We start from the raw sequence: 15,884 nt of genomic DNA, 5'->3' as shown, positions 1-15,884 counted from the left end.
CGTGTTTCTCTGAAAATAACACACTGTTTTATATACATTTGGGGCCTAAAAAGGCACTAGGTCTTATTTTCGGGTAGGGCTTATTTTTTTCATGTACATGATCATCTCTCCTTTCCTCTCCTTCATCCCAATTCTTCCTCTTTTCTTTCTCTCCCCCACATGTGCAACATCTTTCCTCCCCTCTCACCCATCCCCTTGTGCCTTCCCTCAGCAGCATCTTTCTATCCCTCCCTCCCATCCCCCTGTGCAGCAGGACCCTTGCCCAGCTTTCCTCCCTCCCATCCCTCGTGCAGCAGAACCCTTGCCCAGCTTCCATCCTTCCCTCCCTCCTATCCCTTGTAAAGCAGAACCCTTTCCCAGCTTCCATCCCTCCCATCCCTTGTACAGCAGAACCCTTGAGCACCCGCTGCTGCCCCCACCACGCAGCCGAACCCCGTCTGACTCTCCATCCTTCCCTCCCAACCGAACCCCGCTGACCACGACCATAAATTCCTTCCAGCAGAGAAGTGTCGGACCAGCAGCACTCTAAACATGCTGCTTTGCGGCCTTCTGGCTGGGAATGTCCCTTTGCCGCGTCACTGATGTCATCAGTAACACAGAACACAGAAGGCCCCATAATGAAGACTACGAAGCATACTGTTTAGAGTGCTGCCAGTCTGATGCTGCTCTGTCGGAAGGTATTTATGGTCGCGGTTAGGAGGGAAGGATGGAGGGTCAGTGGGGGTTCGGCTGCGCGGCGGTGGTGGGGTGAAGGGAAGCGCTGCTGCCTACGACTAGGGCTTATTTTTGGGGGTGGGGCTTATATTAAGACCTACCCCGAAAATCATGCTAGGTCTTATTTTTGGGGAAACACAGTATATCATGCTTTGGAACATTGTATCTAAACATAATAGCGTTGCTCCTTTTCTACCATTCCATTTACAGAAAAAGCTTTGCATGATAAGTTCCATAAATCTAGTGACAGACCACAAACTTTATCCTTATTGTCCACTAGAGATTGAATGAATGTTTCTAACATGTTAACTCAAGGGGTCTCCGACTCCTACTCCACAAGAATTGCAATCTGGTCTAGCTAACAAGAGGTCCACAGCGAATATTTGGGAGGCTTATTGAAACATGATGGCAGATAAAGGTCAAATGGCCCATCCACAGTAACCATTATCTCTTTGTCTCTCTAAGAGGGGGCTAATTTAGTCTGTGACAGTCAGCATTTTAAAAACACTGACTGCCACTTGCTGAGTATTGACTAGAGAGTATTTAAAAGAAAATAATTGAACAACAATATTACATCTTACAATAACTGAAATTTTGATTTATCTATTTAACCCTTTCAGGACCAAGGGACATATTTGTCCCATAACTTTAAAATCCTATAAATTTTGATTGGGATAGTCTACAGTTCTAAATTTGATATGTACGGATTCCATATGATACTACCTTTATGTAAACAAACTGGTTCCGACATTCATTCATTAGCGTCGTTGCTAGATTGACGAGAAGATTCACTTGCCACACTGTCCATAAGCCAGAAGTGTGATTTTTTTAAAATAAAAATAATGATATTTCACAAAAAAAATCAATTTTTTGGCATCTGCAAGCCCTTTTTACCATAAAAATGTCGTCAAAACCACAAAAATTGGCCTACGATCCTTATGGTCCTGAAAGGGTTAAAATATTTGTATTCTCCTGTTCATGGCAGAGTACAATCAAATATGCACAAGACAATTACAATGATATATAAGCAATGATAGAATAGTATTTCTTTCGAAAGTGTAATGTTACCTCATTAAATCGGGTTATCATTTTCCCTTTCTTAACATCCCATATAAAGCCTCCATTTCTGGATGTTGCACCAGCTATGCAGTTCAGATCCCCTATAAAACACAAATTAAGGACTGGTCACAATAAGAAAACTTTCACACTGGCCATGTATTAAAATCTACAGCTAAACAAACATACCTGGAGCCCAAGAAAGAGAATAAATGACTCCCTCATTACCAGGAGAAGTATACACTGCAGTTAACGTATTTATATCCCAAACTTTTATTGTGCCATCAAATGATGCTGTGGCTAGGAGGTTGGGGTTATCTGGTTTGAATTTACAATCGAAAATTGTTTCAACGTGTCCCTGAAATGAAATTAAAAATAACACTGAAATCTAATAAACACGGATAACCTAATATATCTAAACTCATCTGGAATATAATATAATTCGTTTTGGTATATAAAACTTTGGGTGTCTGATTTAAACAGGTGATGTGCATTCATTGAAATGGCATTGGACATGTCTACCGATGAAAACAAAAACTGTGGACAGAGATGTTCTGGAGATAATTTATTAAACACTGACATATAAAACCATGAAAATTCAATTAAAAAAGTACAATGATAAAAAATACTGTGATAAAAATCCAACCAGACCCCCCTACATGGTCTGTGTTTCGGCGAACACGCCTTCCTCAGGAGTCCAATTGTTTGCAACCTCACATATAAAGAATTGGACTGAAAACAGTTTATTGTCTTTAAACATGTGAGCAAAGAACGATCACACATTCACAATGTGCTCACTATATACAGATTGTACATGCTTTCCCAATAGGAAAAAATCTTCAGAAGTTTCCCTAAAATAAAGTTCAAATCTCTATCATTGGTCCCAAAAACTCCCAATTTTATTTTGCAAACTTTATTTTAAAATTTCAAATAATCGTGGTCAAATTGCCTCATGAATTTGAAATAACAGCCAAGAAGAGCAAAAAAACAACTCTTATGCTTGACAGGGCCACTATTTCATTCTCACATTCGGGCTTCTTCAGGGTTCTGTGCTGTACAATTTCTCTGTAAGACTCCCTCATTTCACCAGAATCAAGATAGTCTGGTGATGGACCCTGATTGATTTTCAGAGGATTGTGTTTGTGAGGAGCTAGCTAAACTAAAAGTGGATAAAGAAATGGAGCCAGATGGTGTACATTCAAAGGTACTGAAGGAACTTAGGAAAGTTCTGGCGGCTCTGCTGGCTGATTTTTTCAATGCTTCTCTAGAGTTGAAAGTGGTACCGGAGGACTGAGAAAAGGTGGATGTGTCCCTCTCCACAAAAGTAGAAGTAAGACAGAAGTAGGAAACTACAGGCCACTAAGTCTGACTTCTGAGGTAAGTAAATTAATGGAAACACTTTTTAAAATAGAGAATAATGATATTTCTGGAATCTAGTGGATTACAGGACCCAAGGCAACATGGATTCATTAGAGGCAGGTCTTGTCAAACAAATCTGATCAATTTCTTTGACTGGGTGACCAGAGAATTGGTATATTTAGACTTTAGCAAAGCTTTAGACAGTGTTCCACACAAGTGTCTAATAAATAAATTGAGTGCCCTCAGTATGCGCTCCAAAGTGACAGACTGGGTTAGGAACTGGTTAAGTGGAAGGCGACAGAGGGTAGTGGTCAATGGAGATCTCTCTGAGGAAAGGGATGTTACCAGTGATGTACCTCAAGGTTCGGTTCTTGGGCCTGTTCTTTTTAACATTTTCTAAGCGATATTGCTGATGGGCTGTCAGGTAAGATTTGCCTCTTTGCGGATAATGCCAAAATCTGCAGTAAAATAGACACTCCTGATAGTGTGAATAACATGAGGAAGGACATGACGAAAAAGGGGGTATTGATGCCCCTGTATAAGGCTCTGGTGAGACCTCATTTAGAATATTGTAAACAAATCTGGAGACCGCACCTTCAAAAAGATAAACAGGATGGAGTCGGTCCAGAGGAAGGCTACTAAAATGGTCGGTGGTCTTCATCATAAAGCATATGGGAAGCAGCTACACAGTTATACAGAGTAATTGCAGTGGAGCTCCAGGAGAGAGTGTAAAAACAAATTTGAATATGCACTTGAACAAGCCCTGATGAAGCTCGGTTTGCGAGGCGTAACAAGTCCCATTGGCTACATTTTAAGTGCATTTTCCACAGGTGTATGCAAAACAATTGATGTCATTATGTCTTTTTAAATAAAAAAAATCACTTTTTGGTATTTTGAAAATATGAATTAAGAATTATACTTAAATAAGGGGTTTTCAGTACTAACGAATGACTATTATAACCATGAGACTCATTACTATGTCTACAGTTTGTTTTTCAAAAGTCCTTTCCTCTATTGCGGTATTCACCAGTTGATTATTGATTGACTGTCTTTCTTTTGGTTTTTTCCTTACTAATTTGTACTGCTGCCAGCAGCCATTATTGTTTTTTTTAATATGTGACACGAGTGCCTTCCCACCCAACGCTGGCTCACGAGGTCATCGGTTCTATGCTCAAGTGAAGAAGCCAACCAGGGGAGGTGGGTGTGATGTGAGAATATCTGCCTGCTGTTCCCGGATGACTAAACTAAACTAAACCTTAGGTTTGTATACCACATCATCTCTACATTCGCAAAGCTCGACACGGTTAACACCTGTTTCGGTAAGTAACTGTGTTTATCCGAGGACAAGCAAGCAGCATATTTTCACATGTAAGACTCCCTAGCTTATGAAATGGGATGGAGGGAGTGTTGGCCTCTAAATAAAACACCAATAGGAAGGTCTTCACTCAAAAGGCATATGTATTGTCCTATTCAAGCAGGAAGAGCAAGAGAAGAAAAAGAAGAGAGAATAAGAGGCATACAACTCGTACTCCGAAAGAAAACAAGGTAAGAACAGCAACATGTAGGGAGGCCCTAAAAAAACAAAAGAAAGGATGGTTCCCATTGAATAGACTATTATAGGATGAAACCAGGAACAAAAGCATAGAGAGGACAGAAATTCTGTACTATGGATGTTAGCAGATAATTGAAAAGAAACACTATCTGACTGAGGATTAAGTCATAAATGAACAGTTCTGCCAGGAGGCTGTGTGAGAGCTCTGGAATATCTTGTAAAGAGAACAGAGCCAATGGAAGAAACCAGAAAAGAAGCAGTTCTTCTCACAATATATGCTGAAAAGGAAACAAAGGGGAACCCATCAAGAAGGGATGGAATAAACAGTGAACAGGAGTAGAAACCATTAAATGCCCCCGTTGAAGCAGTAAGGTTACATAAGAACTATGACCAGTTTCGTAAGGCACTTAAAACATATTCATTTGTGCAGGTGTTTGTGTATTAATTTATTGTTTATACAGAGGAGGAATAAATGTAGAAATTATATGTAGTGCAATAGTTGTATTTTTTCCTCTTTTAGAATGTGATGTTTGTAATTGGCATTGATTTTATGCAACTCACTTAAAATAAATAAATCATCTTTCTTTTGAAAGTCCATTCATACATTTTCTCTAACGTGGTTAGAAAAAAAAGCAAGTTATGTTAATTTCAGGAGACAAGCTTAAGGAAGATGGAAGATGGCTGTATCTCTTGCAGGAAACACAGTTGACCAAGAAGCAGCACTGAAGATCAATCTTGAACGAGACTTATCCCAATCCTTCAAAGCTTGCAAGAATTTCAGTATTACCTAGATATGCTATCTGGTGTATGGAATTATAAAGAGGAAAAAATGGTCAGAAAACCCGATATGGGAATATGCAGTAATAAGCAGGCAAACAATAATTCTCTGTTCTTTACACCACACCTAGCTAAAAGTAAATGATCTATCTTGCCCATTTTCTGAATGGATTCATTTTTGGAAGACATCAAATCCATGTTCTACTCAAAAGAGTTGATACTTGTTACACCAACTGAACTCTAGTTTAAATAATTTATTGTACAGTCATACCAGATCCCTAAGAAAGTCCCACTTCTTGGCTCCCATGTCATAAAGCCCCACTCCACCGTCCATGAAACAGCAGACAGCATGACCAGGAGGAAGAGAGAAGGCTTGATTTTGAGTCAGAGTTGGAGGGGGAACAGCCTCACTAGTAGATGATGTATGATGGTTTTTGGTAGGGGAATGTGGTAAAAATGCTAAATAAAAAAAGACAATATATATGTTGGTTAAGTATCCATATTAACAATATTTAATGTATCAACTCAACATTCTTGTACTATAAATTTCCACTGCTAATCTACAATATTATAGAAAAAGCAATATTAACAGATATGGAAAAAGATATAAATACTTATAAAATGCCTTTGATCCCTTTGGAAAGCACAGACAAGGTGCATGACCATATGCTGAGTGCAGAAAAGCACAGTTACTTACCGTAACAGGTGTTATCCAGGGACAGCAGGCAGATATTCTTGACTGAAGGGGGACGGCACCGACGGAGCCCCGGTACGGACAATTTTAGAGTGATTGCACTCTAAGAACTTAGAAAGTTCTAGATAGGCCGCATCGCACGTGCGCGAGTGCCTTCCCACCTGACGAAGGCGCACGGTCCCCAGTTAGGATAAGCCCGCTAAGAAGCCAACCCGGGGAGGTGGGAGGGACGCAAGAATATCTGCCTGCTGTCCCTGGATAACACCTGTTACGGTAAGTAACTGTGCTTTATCCCAGGACAAGCAGGCAGCATATTCCTGACTGATAGGTGACCTCCAAGCTAATAAAAAGGAGGGATGGAGGGAAGGTTGACCATTAGGAAAATAAATTTTGTAAAACAGATTGGCTGAAGTGTCCATCCCGTCTGGAGAATGCATCCAGACAATAGTGAGATGTAAAAGTATGAACTGAGGACCAAGTAGCAGCCTTGCAGATTTCCTCAATGGGAGTGGAGCGGAGGAAAGCTACAGATGCTGCCATAGCTCTAACTTTGTGGCCCGTGACAGAACCTTCCAGTGTCAGGCCCGACTGAGCGTAACAGAATGAAACGCAAGCAGCAAGCCAATTGGATAGAGTGCGTTTAGATACAGGATGACCCAACTTGTTAGGATCGAAGGACAAAAACAGTTGAGGAGATGATCGATGAGGTTTAGTGCATTCAAAATAGTAAGCCAAAGCACGTTTACAGTCCAAGGTATGCAAAGCCTGTTCACCTGGATGAGAATGAGGCTTCGGAAAAAATGCAGGTAGGACTATGGATTGATTAAGATGAAAATCAGACACAACCTTAGGGAGAAACTTTGGATGTGTACGGAGAACTACCTTATCATGGTGAAAAACAGTGAAAGGTGGATCGGCCACTAGTGCATGCAACTCACTGACCCTCCTGGCAGAAGTGAGAGCTATAAGGAAGACCACTTTCCAAGTAAGAAATTTGAAATGTGCTGTGGCCAAAGGTTCAAAAGGAGGCTTCATTAAAGCGGAAAGAACCACATTGAGATCCCAAACCACAGGAGGGGGCTTGAGAGGTGGTTTCACATTGAAAAGGCCCCTCATGAACCTAGAAACTAAAGGATGAGACGAGAGGGGTTTTCCATGAATTGGCTCATGAAAGGCAGCAATGGCACTAAGATGAACTCTGATAGAAGTAGATTTGAGACCAGAGTCAGATAAGGAAAGAAGATAGTCCAACACCAGTCCCACTGCTAGAGATATGGGATTATGGTGATGTAACAGGCACCAGGAAGAGAACTGAGACCATTTCTGCTGATAACACTGAAGCGTGGCCAGTTTCCAGGAAGCATCAATGATAGAACAGACAGGCTGAGAAAGGAGTGAGTGAGCCGAAGTCAGCCCGAGAGATACCAAGCTGTCAGGTGCAGAGACTGTAAGTTGGGATGCAGTAGGGTCTGCTGATGCTGAGTAAGCAGAGAAGGAAACAGTGGAAGAAGTATGGGTTCCCTGGAACTGAGTTGAAGTAGAAGGGAGAACCAATGTTGCCTGGGCCACCGTGGAGCGATGAGAATCATGGTGGCTTGTTCCCTCCTGAGCTTGAACAATGTCAGCAGCATGAGCGGTAGAGGAGGAAATGCATATAGGAAGAGATTGGTCCAATCCAGGAGAAATGCATCGGGTGCCAGACGGTGAGGGGAGTAAAGTCTGGAGCAAAACAGGGGCAGTTGATGATTGTGAGGAGCCGCAAACAGGTCCACTTGAGGAGTGCCCCATTGAGCGAAAATGGACTGGAGAGTCAAGGGATCGAGAGTCCATTCGTGAGGTTGGAGAATTCTGCTGAGATTGTCTGCTAAGGAATTCTGTTCCCCTTGAATGTATACTGCTTTCAGGAATAAATGACGAGCTGTCGCCCAAGACCAAATCCGTTGGGCTTCCTGACATAACAGGCGAGAGCCCGTCCCTCCCTGTTTGTTGATGTAGTACATTGCAACTTGATTGTCTGTGCAAATGAGTAGTACTTGAGGAAAGAGAAGATGTTGAAAAGCCTTGAGGGCATAAAATATCGCTCAGAGTTCCAGGAAATTGATGTGGTGTTTCTTTTCCTGGGCAGTCCAAAACCCCTGAGTTTGGAATTCGTTCAAGTGAGCTCCCCAGGCATAAGGGGATGCGTCTGTGGTGATCACGAAATGATGAGGAGGTAGATGGAACAGTAGACCTCTGGATAGATTTGAAGATGTCAACCACCAGAGAAGCGACTGTCGAAGAGACAATGTCACAGATATGTGTTGTGAGCAAGGATCCGTCGCTTGGAACCACTGGGTCGCTAGGGTCCATTGAGGAGTGCGCAGGTGGAGACGTGCGAAGGGTGTGACATGCACTGTCGAAGCCATGTGCCCCAAGAGCACCATCATGTGATTCGCAGAGATTGTAATCTGTTGAAACACCTGCTGACAGAGATGAAGGATGGTCTGAAGGCGGTTGGATGGAAGAAATGCCCTCATCAGAACAGTGTCCAGAATGGCTCCAATAAATTGAAGCCGCTGGGTTGGAATAAGGTGCGACTTGGGTAGATTGATTTCAAAACCCAACAGTTGAAAGAAGTGAATGGTTTGGTTGGTGGCAAGCAGAACCGCCTGAGGTGAATGAGCCTTGATCAGCCAGTCGTCCAGATAAGGGAAAACTTGAAAATGGTGAGAGCAGAGATAGGCCGCTACCACAATCAGACACTTGGTGAAAACCCTGGGAGAGGAGGCCAGACCGAAGGGTAGCACCTTGTACTGATAATGATGTTGATTGATGAGAAAGCGTAGATATTGCCTGGACGTCAGATGGATAGGAATATGTGTGTAAGCCTCTTTGAGATCGAGGGAGCATAGCCAGTCGCCCTGAGTGAGAAGAGGGTAGAGGGTGGCAAGAGAGAGCATTTTGAACTTCTCCTTGACCAAACATTTGTTGAGATCTCTGAGATCTAATATAGGTCTGAGGTCTCCGGTCTTTCTGGGACCTAGAAAGTACCTGGAGTAAAATCCCTGTCCTCGCTGATCTTGAGGAACTTCTTCGATGGCACTGAGAAGAAGGAGGGACTGAACCTCTTGAGTGAGAAGGAGGGACTGAGACTTGTTGGAAGCAGACTCTTTTGGGAGGCCTAACGGCGGAGGAGTCTGAAAATTGAGGGAGTAGCTGTGGGCGATGATAGAGAGCATCCACTGGTCGGTGGTGATCACTTCCCATCGAGTCAGAAAAATGTTTAGTCGACCTCCAATAGGCTGTGGAAGAGGACAGGAGGGAGGAAGACTGGCGATGCCCTGGAGAAGCGAGTCAAAAGGGCTGAGTCAGTTTAGGCTGAGTGACAGGCTTTATGGCAGGCGGCTGTTGTTGGAGAGCTTGTTGTTGTTGCTGCCGTTGCCTCAGAGTTTGAGGAGGATGAGGCTGAATCGGTTGAGCAGAAAAACGCCTCTGATACGACGTCTGCTGCCTGAAAGGACGAGGAGGCGGAGGTTTCTTTTTGTTTTTCAATAAAGTGTCCCACCTCGTCTCATGAGGAGAAAGCTTCTGAGTAGTGGTATCCATAGATTCTCCAAACAGCTCATCACCCAGGGAGGGAGCATTGGCAAGGCGGTCCTGGTGGTTTACATCAAGGTCTGAGACGCGGAGCCATGCCAAACGTCTCATCGCTACAGAGATAGCAGTAGCTCGGGATGTCAGTTCAAATGTGTCATAGATGGAATGGACCATGAACTTCCTGAGCTGTAAAAGACTGGCAGTGCATTGCTGAAAAGCAGAAAGCTTGCGGTCAGGAATATACTTTTGAAAAGTGGCCATCTGCTGGATAAGATGTTTCAGGTAAAAGGAGAAATGGAAGGCATAGTTACCTGAACGGTTGGCCAACATAGCATTTTGGTAAAGACGTTTACCGAATTTATCCATGGTCTTGCCCTCTCTGCCAGGAGGGACAGATGCATACACACTAGAGGCTGCATATTTTTTCAGGGTTGACTCCACCAGTAACGATTCATGTGGAAGCTGAGGTTTGTCAAACCCTGGAATAGGAATAACTTTATAAAGTGATTCCAATTTCCTTGGAGCTCCTGGAATAGTGAGAGGAGTTTCCAAGTTTTTGTAAAAAGTTTCCCTTAAGATATCATTAAGGGGTAACTTTAAAAATTCTTTGGGAGGTTGGTCAAAGTCTAAAGCATCCAGGAATGCCTTTGATTTCTTAGAATCAGATTCCAAAGGGAGAGAAAGGGTGTCTGACATTTCCCGAAGGAATTTAGTGAAGGAAGAGTGCTCTGGCTTACTAACAGGATTCTGCACCGATAGGTCAGCCTCATCCGATGAAAAATCCTCCTCGGTACCGAGGGGATCCTCTGAATCATCCCATAAATCAGGGTCACGTACCGATGGAAGACGGCCCTGAGAGATAGGAGTAGAGGATTCGGTTTGCTTGGTCTTGCGTACCGATTTGCCTGAACGCATCGACACCGTACCCGGTGACTGTAAAACGGGACGGGTGTCAGAGAGTGGTACCGGATCAGAGGCCGAGTGAGCAGTACGTTAAATAAAATAGGCATAGACATGGAAGAGGCAGATTGAAGCGGTGCCGATAACGTCGATGCCGACAAAATAGGCTGGTCGACTATCGGTACCGTAGGCTCAGTGGGGACCGACACCGGAAGGCTCGGAGTTAGCAGAGCCGGGAGTAGGTGTTGTAATTGCTCCTTAAGCTGGACCTGGAGGATGGATGCTATTCTCTCATCCAAAGACGGTCCCGATGGCACCGGTACCGCTTTTTTCTTGCTCGGTACCTGCGGTGTAGCTCGACGCTCAGGCGAAGTCGATGCCAATGAAGAGGCGGTGACTTCTATGGGAGCGGAGCGTTTGCGGGGCCGGCGTGCAGTCTGCAGGACTTGGCTCACTGCATGTTCGACTGGCGGGCCAAGGACAGTAGGGGATGGCTTCTTTGCTGGCTTACCTACATGGTGCGACACCGACGATGAATCTTGCGGTGTCGAAACCACCGGTGTCGACTTGGAGGAAGTTGCTGGAGTCGATGCCGGGGGAACTTCCATGGCGGCACCGAAAAGAATCCGCTGCTGAATTTGGCGATTCTTCAAAGCTCTCTTTTGAAGAGAACTACAGCGGGTGCACGTTTCTGCCCTATGGTCTGAACCCAAACACTGAAGGCACCACTTGTGTGGGTCAGATAAAGAAATAGGGCGTGCACACCGCTGACACTACTTAAAACCCGGTGAAGGGGGCATGAAGGGAAAAACGGCCGTAGCAAAATAGAAGCCCGAGACTTCGATGGTGCCAACAGGCCCCGCCGGGGCCGACCGAAAAAAAAAAAAAAAAATTTACTTTTTTTTTTTTTAGGTAAAGAAAAGAAAACAATAATGTGAAGAATTTCACAAAGGAAAATAACGCGCGAGCGGGAAGGCGATGAAAAAGGAAAATTTGTCCAACAGCCGTTGGAAACACGCGACTTCTTAGCTCCGCGGAAACTAAGAAACTGGGGACCGCGCGCCTTCGTCGGGCGGGAAGGCACTCGCGCACGCGCGGTGCGGCCTAGCTAGAACTTTCTAAGTTCTTAGAGTGCAATCACTCTAAAATTGTCCGTACCGGGGCTCCGTCGGTGCCGTCACCCATCTGTCAAGAATATGCTGCCTGCTTGTCCTGGGATAATACTATAAATCATTCACTAAAGGTAAAACCTGTAAAATGGGCAGCCAAGTAAGAAAACTGATAGAGGCAAGTAGTTTATTATAGACTAACCAAGCAAACTTTCCATCTAATACAGTACTAAGGGGTCCTTTTATTAAAGTGCACTAACCGATTTAGTGCGCTAAATGCTAAGACATCCATTATATTCCTATGGGCATCTTAGCATGTAGCGCGCACTAAATCGGTTAGTGCACCTTAATAAAAGGACTCCTAAATGTCTTAGTTCTTTATTAAAATTTGATCACGTGCATTAAATTTGATCACGTGCATTAAATTTGAAATTATTTAAACTCTAGGTACATGCTCACATCCTGTCTCATTGTTACCCCCTAAATTAGCAGGAAGTGGATTTTATCAGTGGATACAATAGCTACAACCAGCTGTTTTTAAAATAATGTTGTATACTTTTATAAAATTTGAAAATATTATATTAAAGCAATAAAAGGGTGGGGGGAGGGTGAAGGGGAAAATCAAATTCAGACATACATTGTATTAGATATAAAAGTGATACCATGCATTTATCAAATGTATTTTATTATTATGTACACTTTTTGTAAAATTTGAAAATAAAAATATAATGGAAAAAAAAAAAATAAAAAAAATAACTAACACAAAAGAACACACATTCAAACTTACATTTTTTCTTTGGAGGAGAATTTAGTACATGTAGGGCATGGAAGCCTGTCTTCTTAAGTTTAAAATTATCTATGGGTGTTGTTCTTGAAACGTTCCAGACACGCAGCACACCAACCTGAGAATCTGATGATGAAGTAAGCAGTTTTTATTTATTACTTTCTGTCCATAATTAGTATTAAAAGGTATGTTTGACAAAATGTATATTTTATACAAATGCTTCACAGTTTCTGTCTATTTATTTCCAAAACACCAGCAAATATCTGTCTCCAATGGGCCAAAATATAATCCTAGAACAGGGGTAGGGAACTCCGGTCCTCAAGAACCGTATTCCAGTCGGGTTTTCAGGATTTCCCCAATGAATATGCATTGAAAGCAGTGCATGCAAATAGATCTCTTGCATATTCATTGAGGAAATCCTGAAAACCCGACTGGAATACGGCTCTCAAGGACCGGAGTTCCCTACCCCTGTCCTAGAATATAAGAAGGATGCACAAAACATTTAGGGGCTCTTTTACTAAGATGCACTAAGAAACAGGCTTAGCATGTTTTAATGTGCACTAAGTTCATTTCTAATGCATCCCTATAAGGAGAAATTAGGTTCTTACCTGCTAATTTACTTTCTTTTAGCTTCTCCAGACCAGTAGAGGTTAATCTTTACGAATGGGTATATATCCAATCATGACCAGCAGGTGGAGACTGAAAACAAAACTGTGGGATAGTACATAAGATATCCTCTTCTCTATTCTCATAAGTCTGCCGAATAGCCAAGCAGAACTAAGAACTGAAAACCGAAAGAAATAACTCTCTGAACAGGAGTAACAACTAACATATCAAAATGCTGTTGGAAAATGCAGAGGAGAGATACCAGAAGGAAAATGTATCCACAGCTCGCCAGCTAAGCCAGCCGAGCCACAGCCGCTGTTCTTTAATACTCCCCGGCCCTAGAAAAATACTAGAACCCGCAGCAAAAAACAAAACTGCCCACGCAACAGCCCCAACAATACAATAACAGACAAGGTGGGGACCTCTACTGGTCTGAAGAAGCTAAAAGAAAGTAAATTAGAAGGTAAGAACCTAATTTCTCCTTCTTTAGCACTCTCCAGACCAGTAGAGGTTAATCCTTACGAAAGCAGTCCCCATCACGGGCGGGACCCCCGAAGGGCCGACACCAGAACATGCTCACCGAACACCGCGTCCAGACCATCTACCCGGTAGTGACTGACAAAGGAATGCAAGGAAGACCAAACCACAGACTTACAAATGTCCACGGGAGGCACGAGCAAAGACTCAGCCCAAGAAGCTGCCTGACCCCGAGTGGAATGAGCCCTGAGAAACTCTGGAACAGGCTTCTGCCTCAGAAGATAAGCAGAAGCAATAGTCTCCTTGATCCAGCGCGCAATAGTAGCCTTAGAAGCACCAGCCCCCCTACAAGAACCTGCCAGAAGTACAAAGAGATGATTTGATTTCCTGATCTCCTAGGTCCGCTGCCCATAAGAGCGAAGGACCTGACCAACATCCAACTTGCACAGCTGTCTTTGCTCAGAAGAGCACTCCCGACTACCCAACACCAGGAGAACAACAGATTGATTGACATGAAAAGGAGAAACTACTTTTGGCAGAAAGGAACAGGCCTCAAGACAACCCACTCCCTAGATAACTCCAAGAAGGAAGCCCTACAAGAGAAAGCCTATAGCTCAGAAACATGCCTAGCGGAAGTAACGGCCACCAAAAAGACCGCCTTCAGAGTAAGGTCCTTCAAAGAGCAGCCGCCCAACGGTTCAAAAGGTGGGTGCACCAGAACAGAAAGAACCAGACTGAGATCCCAAGATGGAACAGAGGGCCGCACCGGAGGTCTGAGCAACTTGGACACCCGCAAAAAGCGAATCACATCAGGAATGGCTGTCAAACGCTGACCTGTCACTAACCCACGAAAGGCTGACAAGGCCGTAAGCTGAACCCGGAGAGAAGACCAAGCCAGGCCTCTATCCAGGCCCTTTAGCAAGAACTCTAGGATATTAGGCAGGGAAACGCGAAAAGAGACCACCTGGCACCACCCCTCAAAGAGATGCCAAATCCGCACAGAAGCCCAAGAGGTAGAAAGCCTCCAGGATCCCAAGAGAGTAGAGATCACCTTATCTGAATACCCCTTCTTACCTAGTCGACCCCTTTCAAGAGCCAAGCTGTAAGACAGAAGGGAGACGGGTTGAACATGGGAATGGGACCCTGCGTCAGAAGGTCATCCAAGAGAGGCAGAGGAAGAGGATTCGCTACCAGATGCTCACCAGATCAGCATATTATGGAAGTCAAGGCCAATCCGGAGCCACCAGAACCACAAGACCCGGATGGCAAACAATGCGGAGAAGAACTCTGCCCACTAATGGCCACGGAGGGAACACAAACAACACTCCGGTGGCCATAGTTGAACCAGAGCATCTAGACCCTCGGCCAGGCCGTCCCTGCGACAACTGAAGAAGCGGGGCACTTTGGTGTTGCCACTCGTGACCATCAGGTCCAACAGGGGCTGATCCCAAGCCTGCACTATCAACTGAAAAGCCATGGGCTGAGATACCACTCTCCGGGATCTAAGATGTGACGACTGAGGAAGTCCGCCTGAACATTCTCCACCTCGGCTATGTGAGAGGCCGAGAGGTCCAGAAGGTGTGACTCCGCACAAAGTATGAGCCAAACCGACTCCTGCGCCACCTGAGCGCTCTTGATTCCTCCCTGACGATTGACATAAGCCACCACCGTGGCCTGTCCAAAAGAACTCTGACCGATTTGCCCATTAAAAGGGAGCGGAAGGCTAACAGCGCCAGATGGATGGCTCTTGTCTGCAAACACATTGATCAACCAGGACGCCTCCTCCGTGGACCAGGTGCCCTGAGCTGAGTGACCTAGACACCGAGCCCCCCAACCGAGGAGACTGGCATCCATGAGAAGCACCGTCCACTGCGGTAGATCCAGACTCACCCCCTGAACCAAATGAGGTCTAGAGCCATCAACGAAGACTGCAGCGTGCCAAGCCTCACAGAGGGACAGGGACATCCAAACTGTGCCTCTGGGACGACCACCTCTGGAGCAGAGCATACTGAAGAGAACGCGCCCACCTACCACGTCCAGGAACGCCGCCATCGACCCCAAGACTTGGAGGATTCCTGCGCCCAAGGACACTGGGACGTCATAAGGAGGCGAATCTGAGATTGCAAAGTGCTTACCAGGGCCTCTGGAAGGAAGACCTTCCCAAGGAGGTGTCGAACAGAACTCCAAGGTACTCCAGACACTGAGCTGGGACCAATCAACTCTTGGAAAGGTTGATCACCCTGCCCAGCGACCAGAGAAACTCCACCACCCGAGCCATAA

At 44.5% G+C, this 15,884-nt stretch overlaps 1 protein-coding gene across 3 annotated transcripts in view; it reads right to left on the bottom strand.

The window, feature by feature from the left end:
* The window catches only part of WDR17 (WD repeat domain 17), a 265,042-nt gene that overhangs the window by 165,763 nt on the left and 83,395 nt on the right, over positions 1-15,884 (bottom strand). For all 3 annotated transcript variants that reach the window (XR_004539282.1, XM_033942775.1, XM_033942784.1), the window contains 4 exons: positions 12,525-12,647; positions 5,730-5,917; positions 1,960-2,128; positions 1,783-1,874 (listed from right to left, as the gene is read on the bottom strand). Coding sequence is in view for 2 of the 3 variants with exons in the window: in XM_033942775.1 (XP_033798666.1) it covers positions 1,783-1,874; positions 1,960-2,128; positions 5,730-5,917; positions 12,525-12,647 (572 nt within the window). In the remaining variant the exon portion in view is untranslated. The remainder of the gene's footprint in view (positions 1-1,782; positions 1,875-1,959; positions 2,129-5,729; positions 5,918-12,524; positions 12,648-15,884) is intronic.

This window comes from Geotrypetes seraphini, chromosome 1 (genome assembly GCF_902459505.1).
Source record: "Geotrypetes seraphini chromosome 1, aGeoSer1.1, whole genome shotgun sequence".
Taxonomy (NCBI): domain Eukaryota; kingdom Metazoa; phylum Chordata; class Amphibia; order Gymnophiona; family Dermophiidae; genus Geotrypetes; species Geotrypetes seraphini.
Note: the sequence above shows the minus strand (reverse complement) of the source record. Positions and strands in the feature narration are given on the sequence as shown.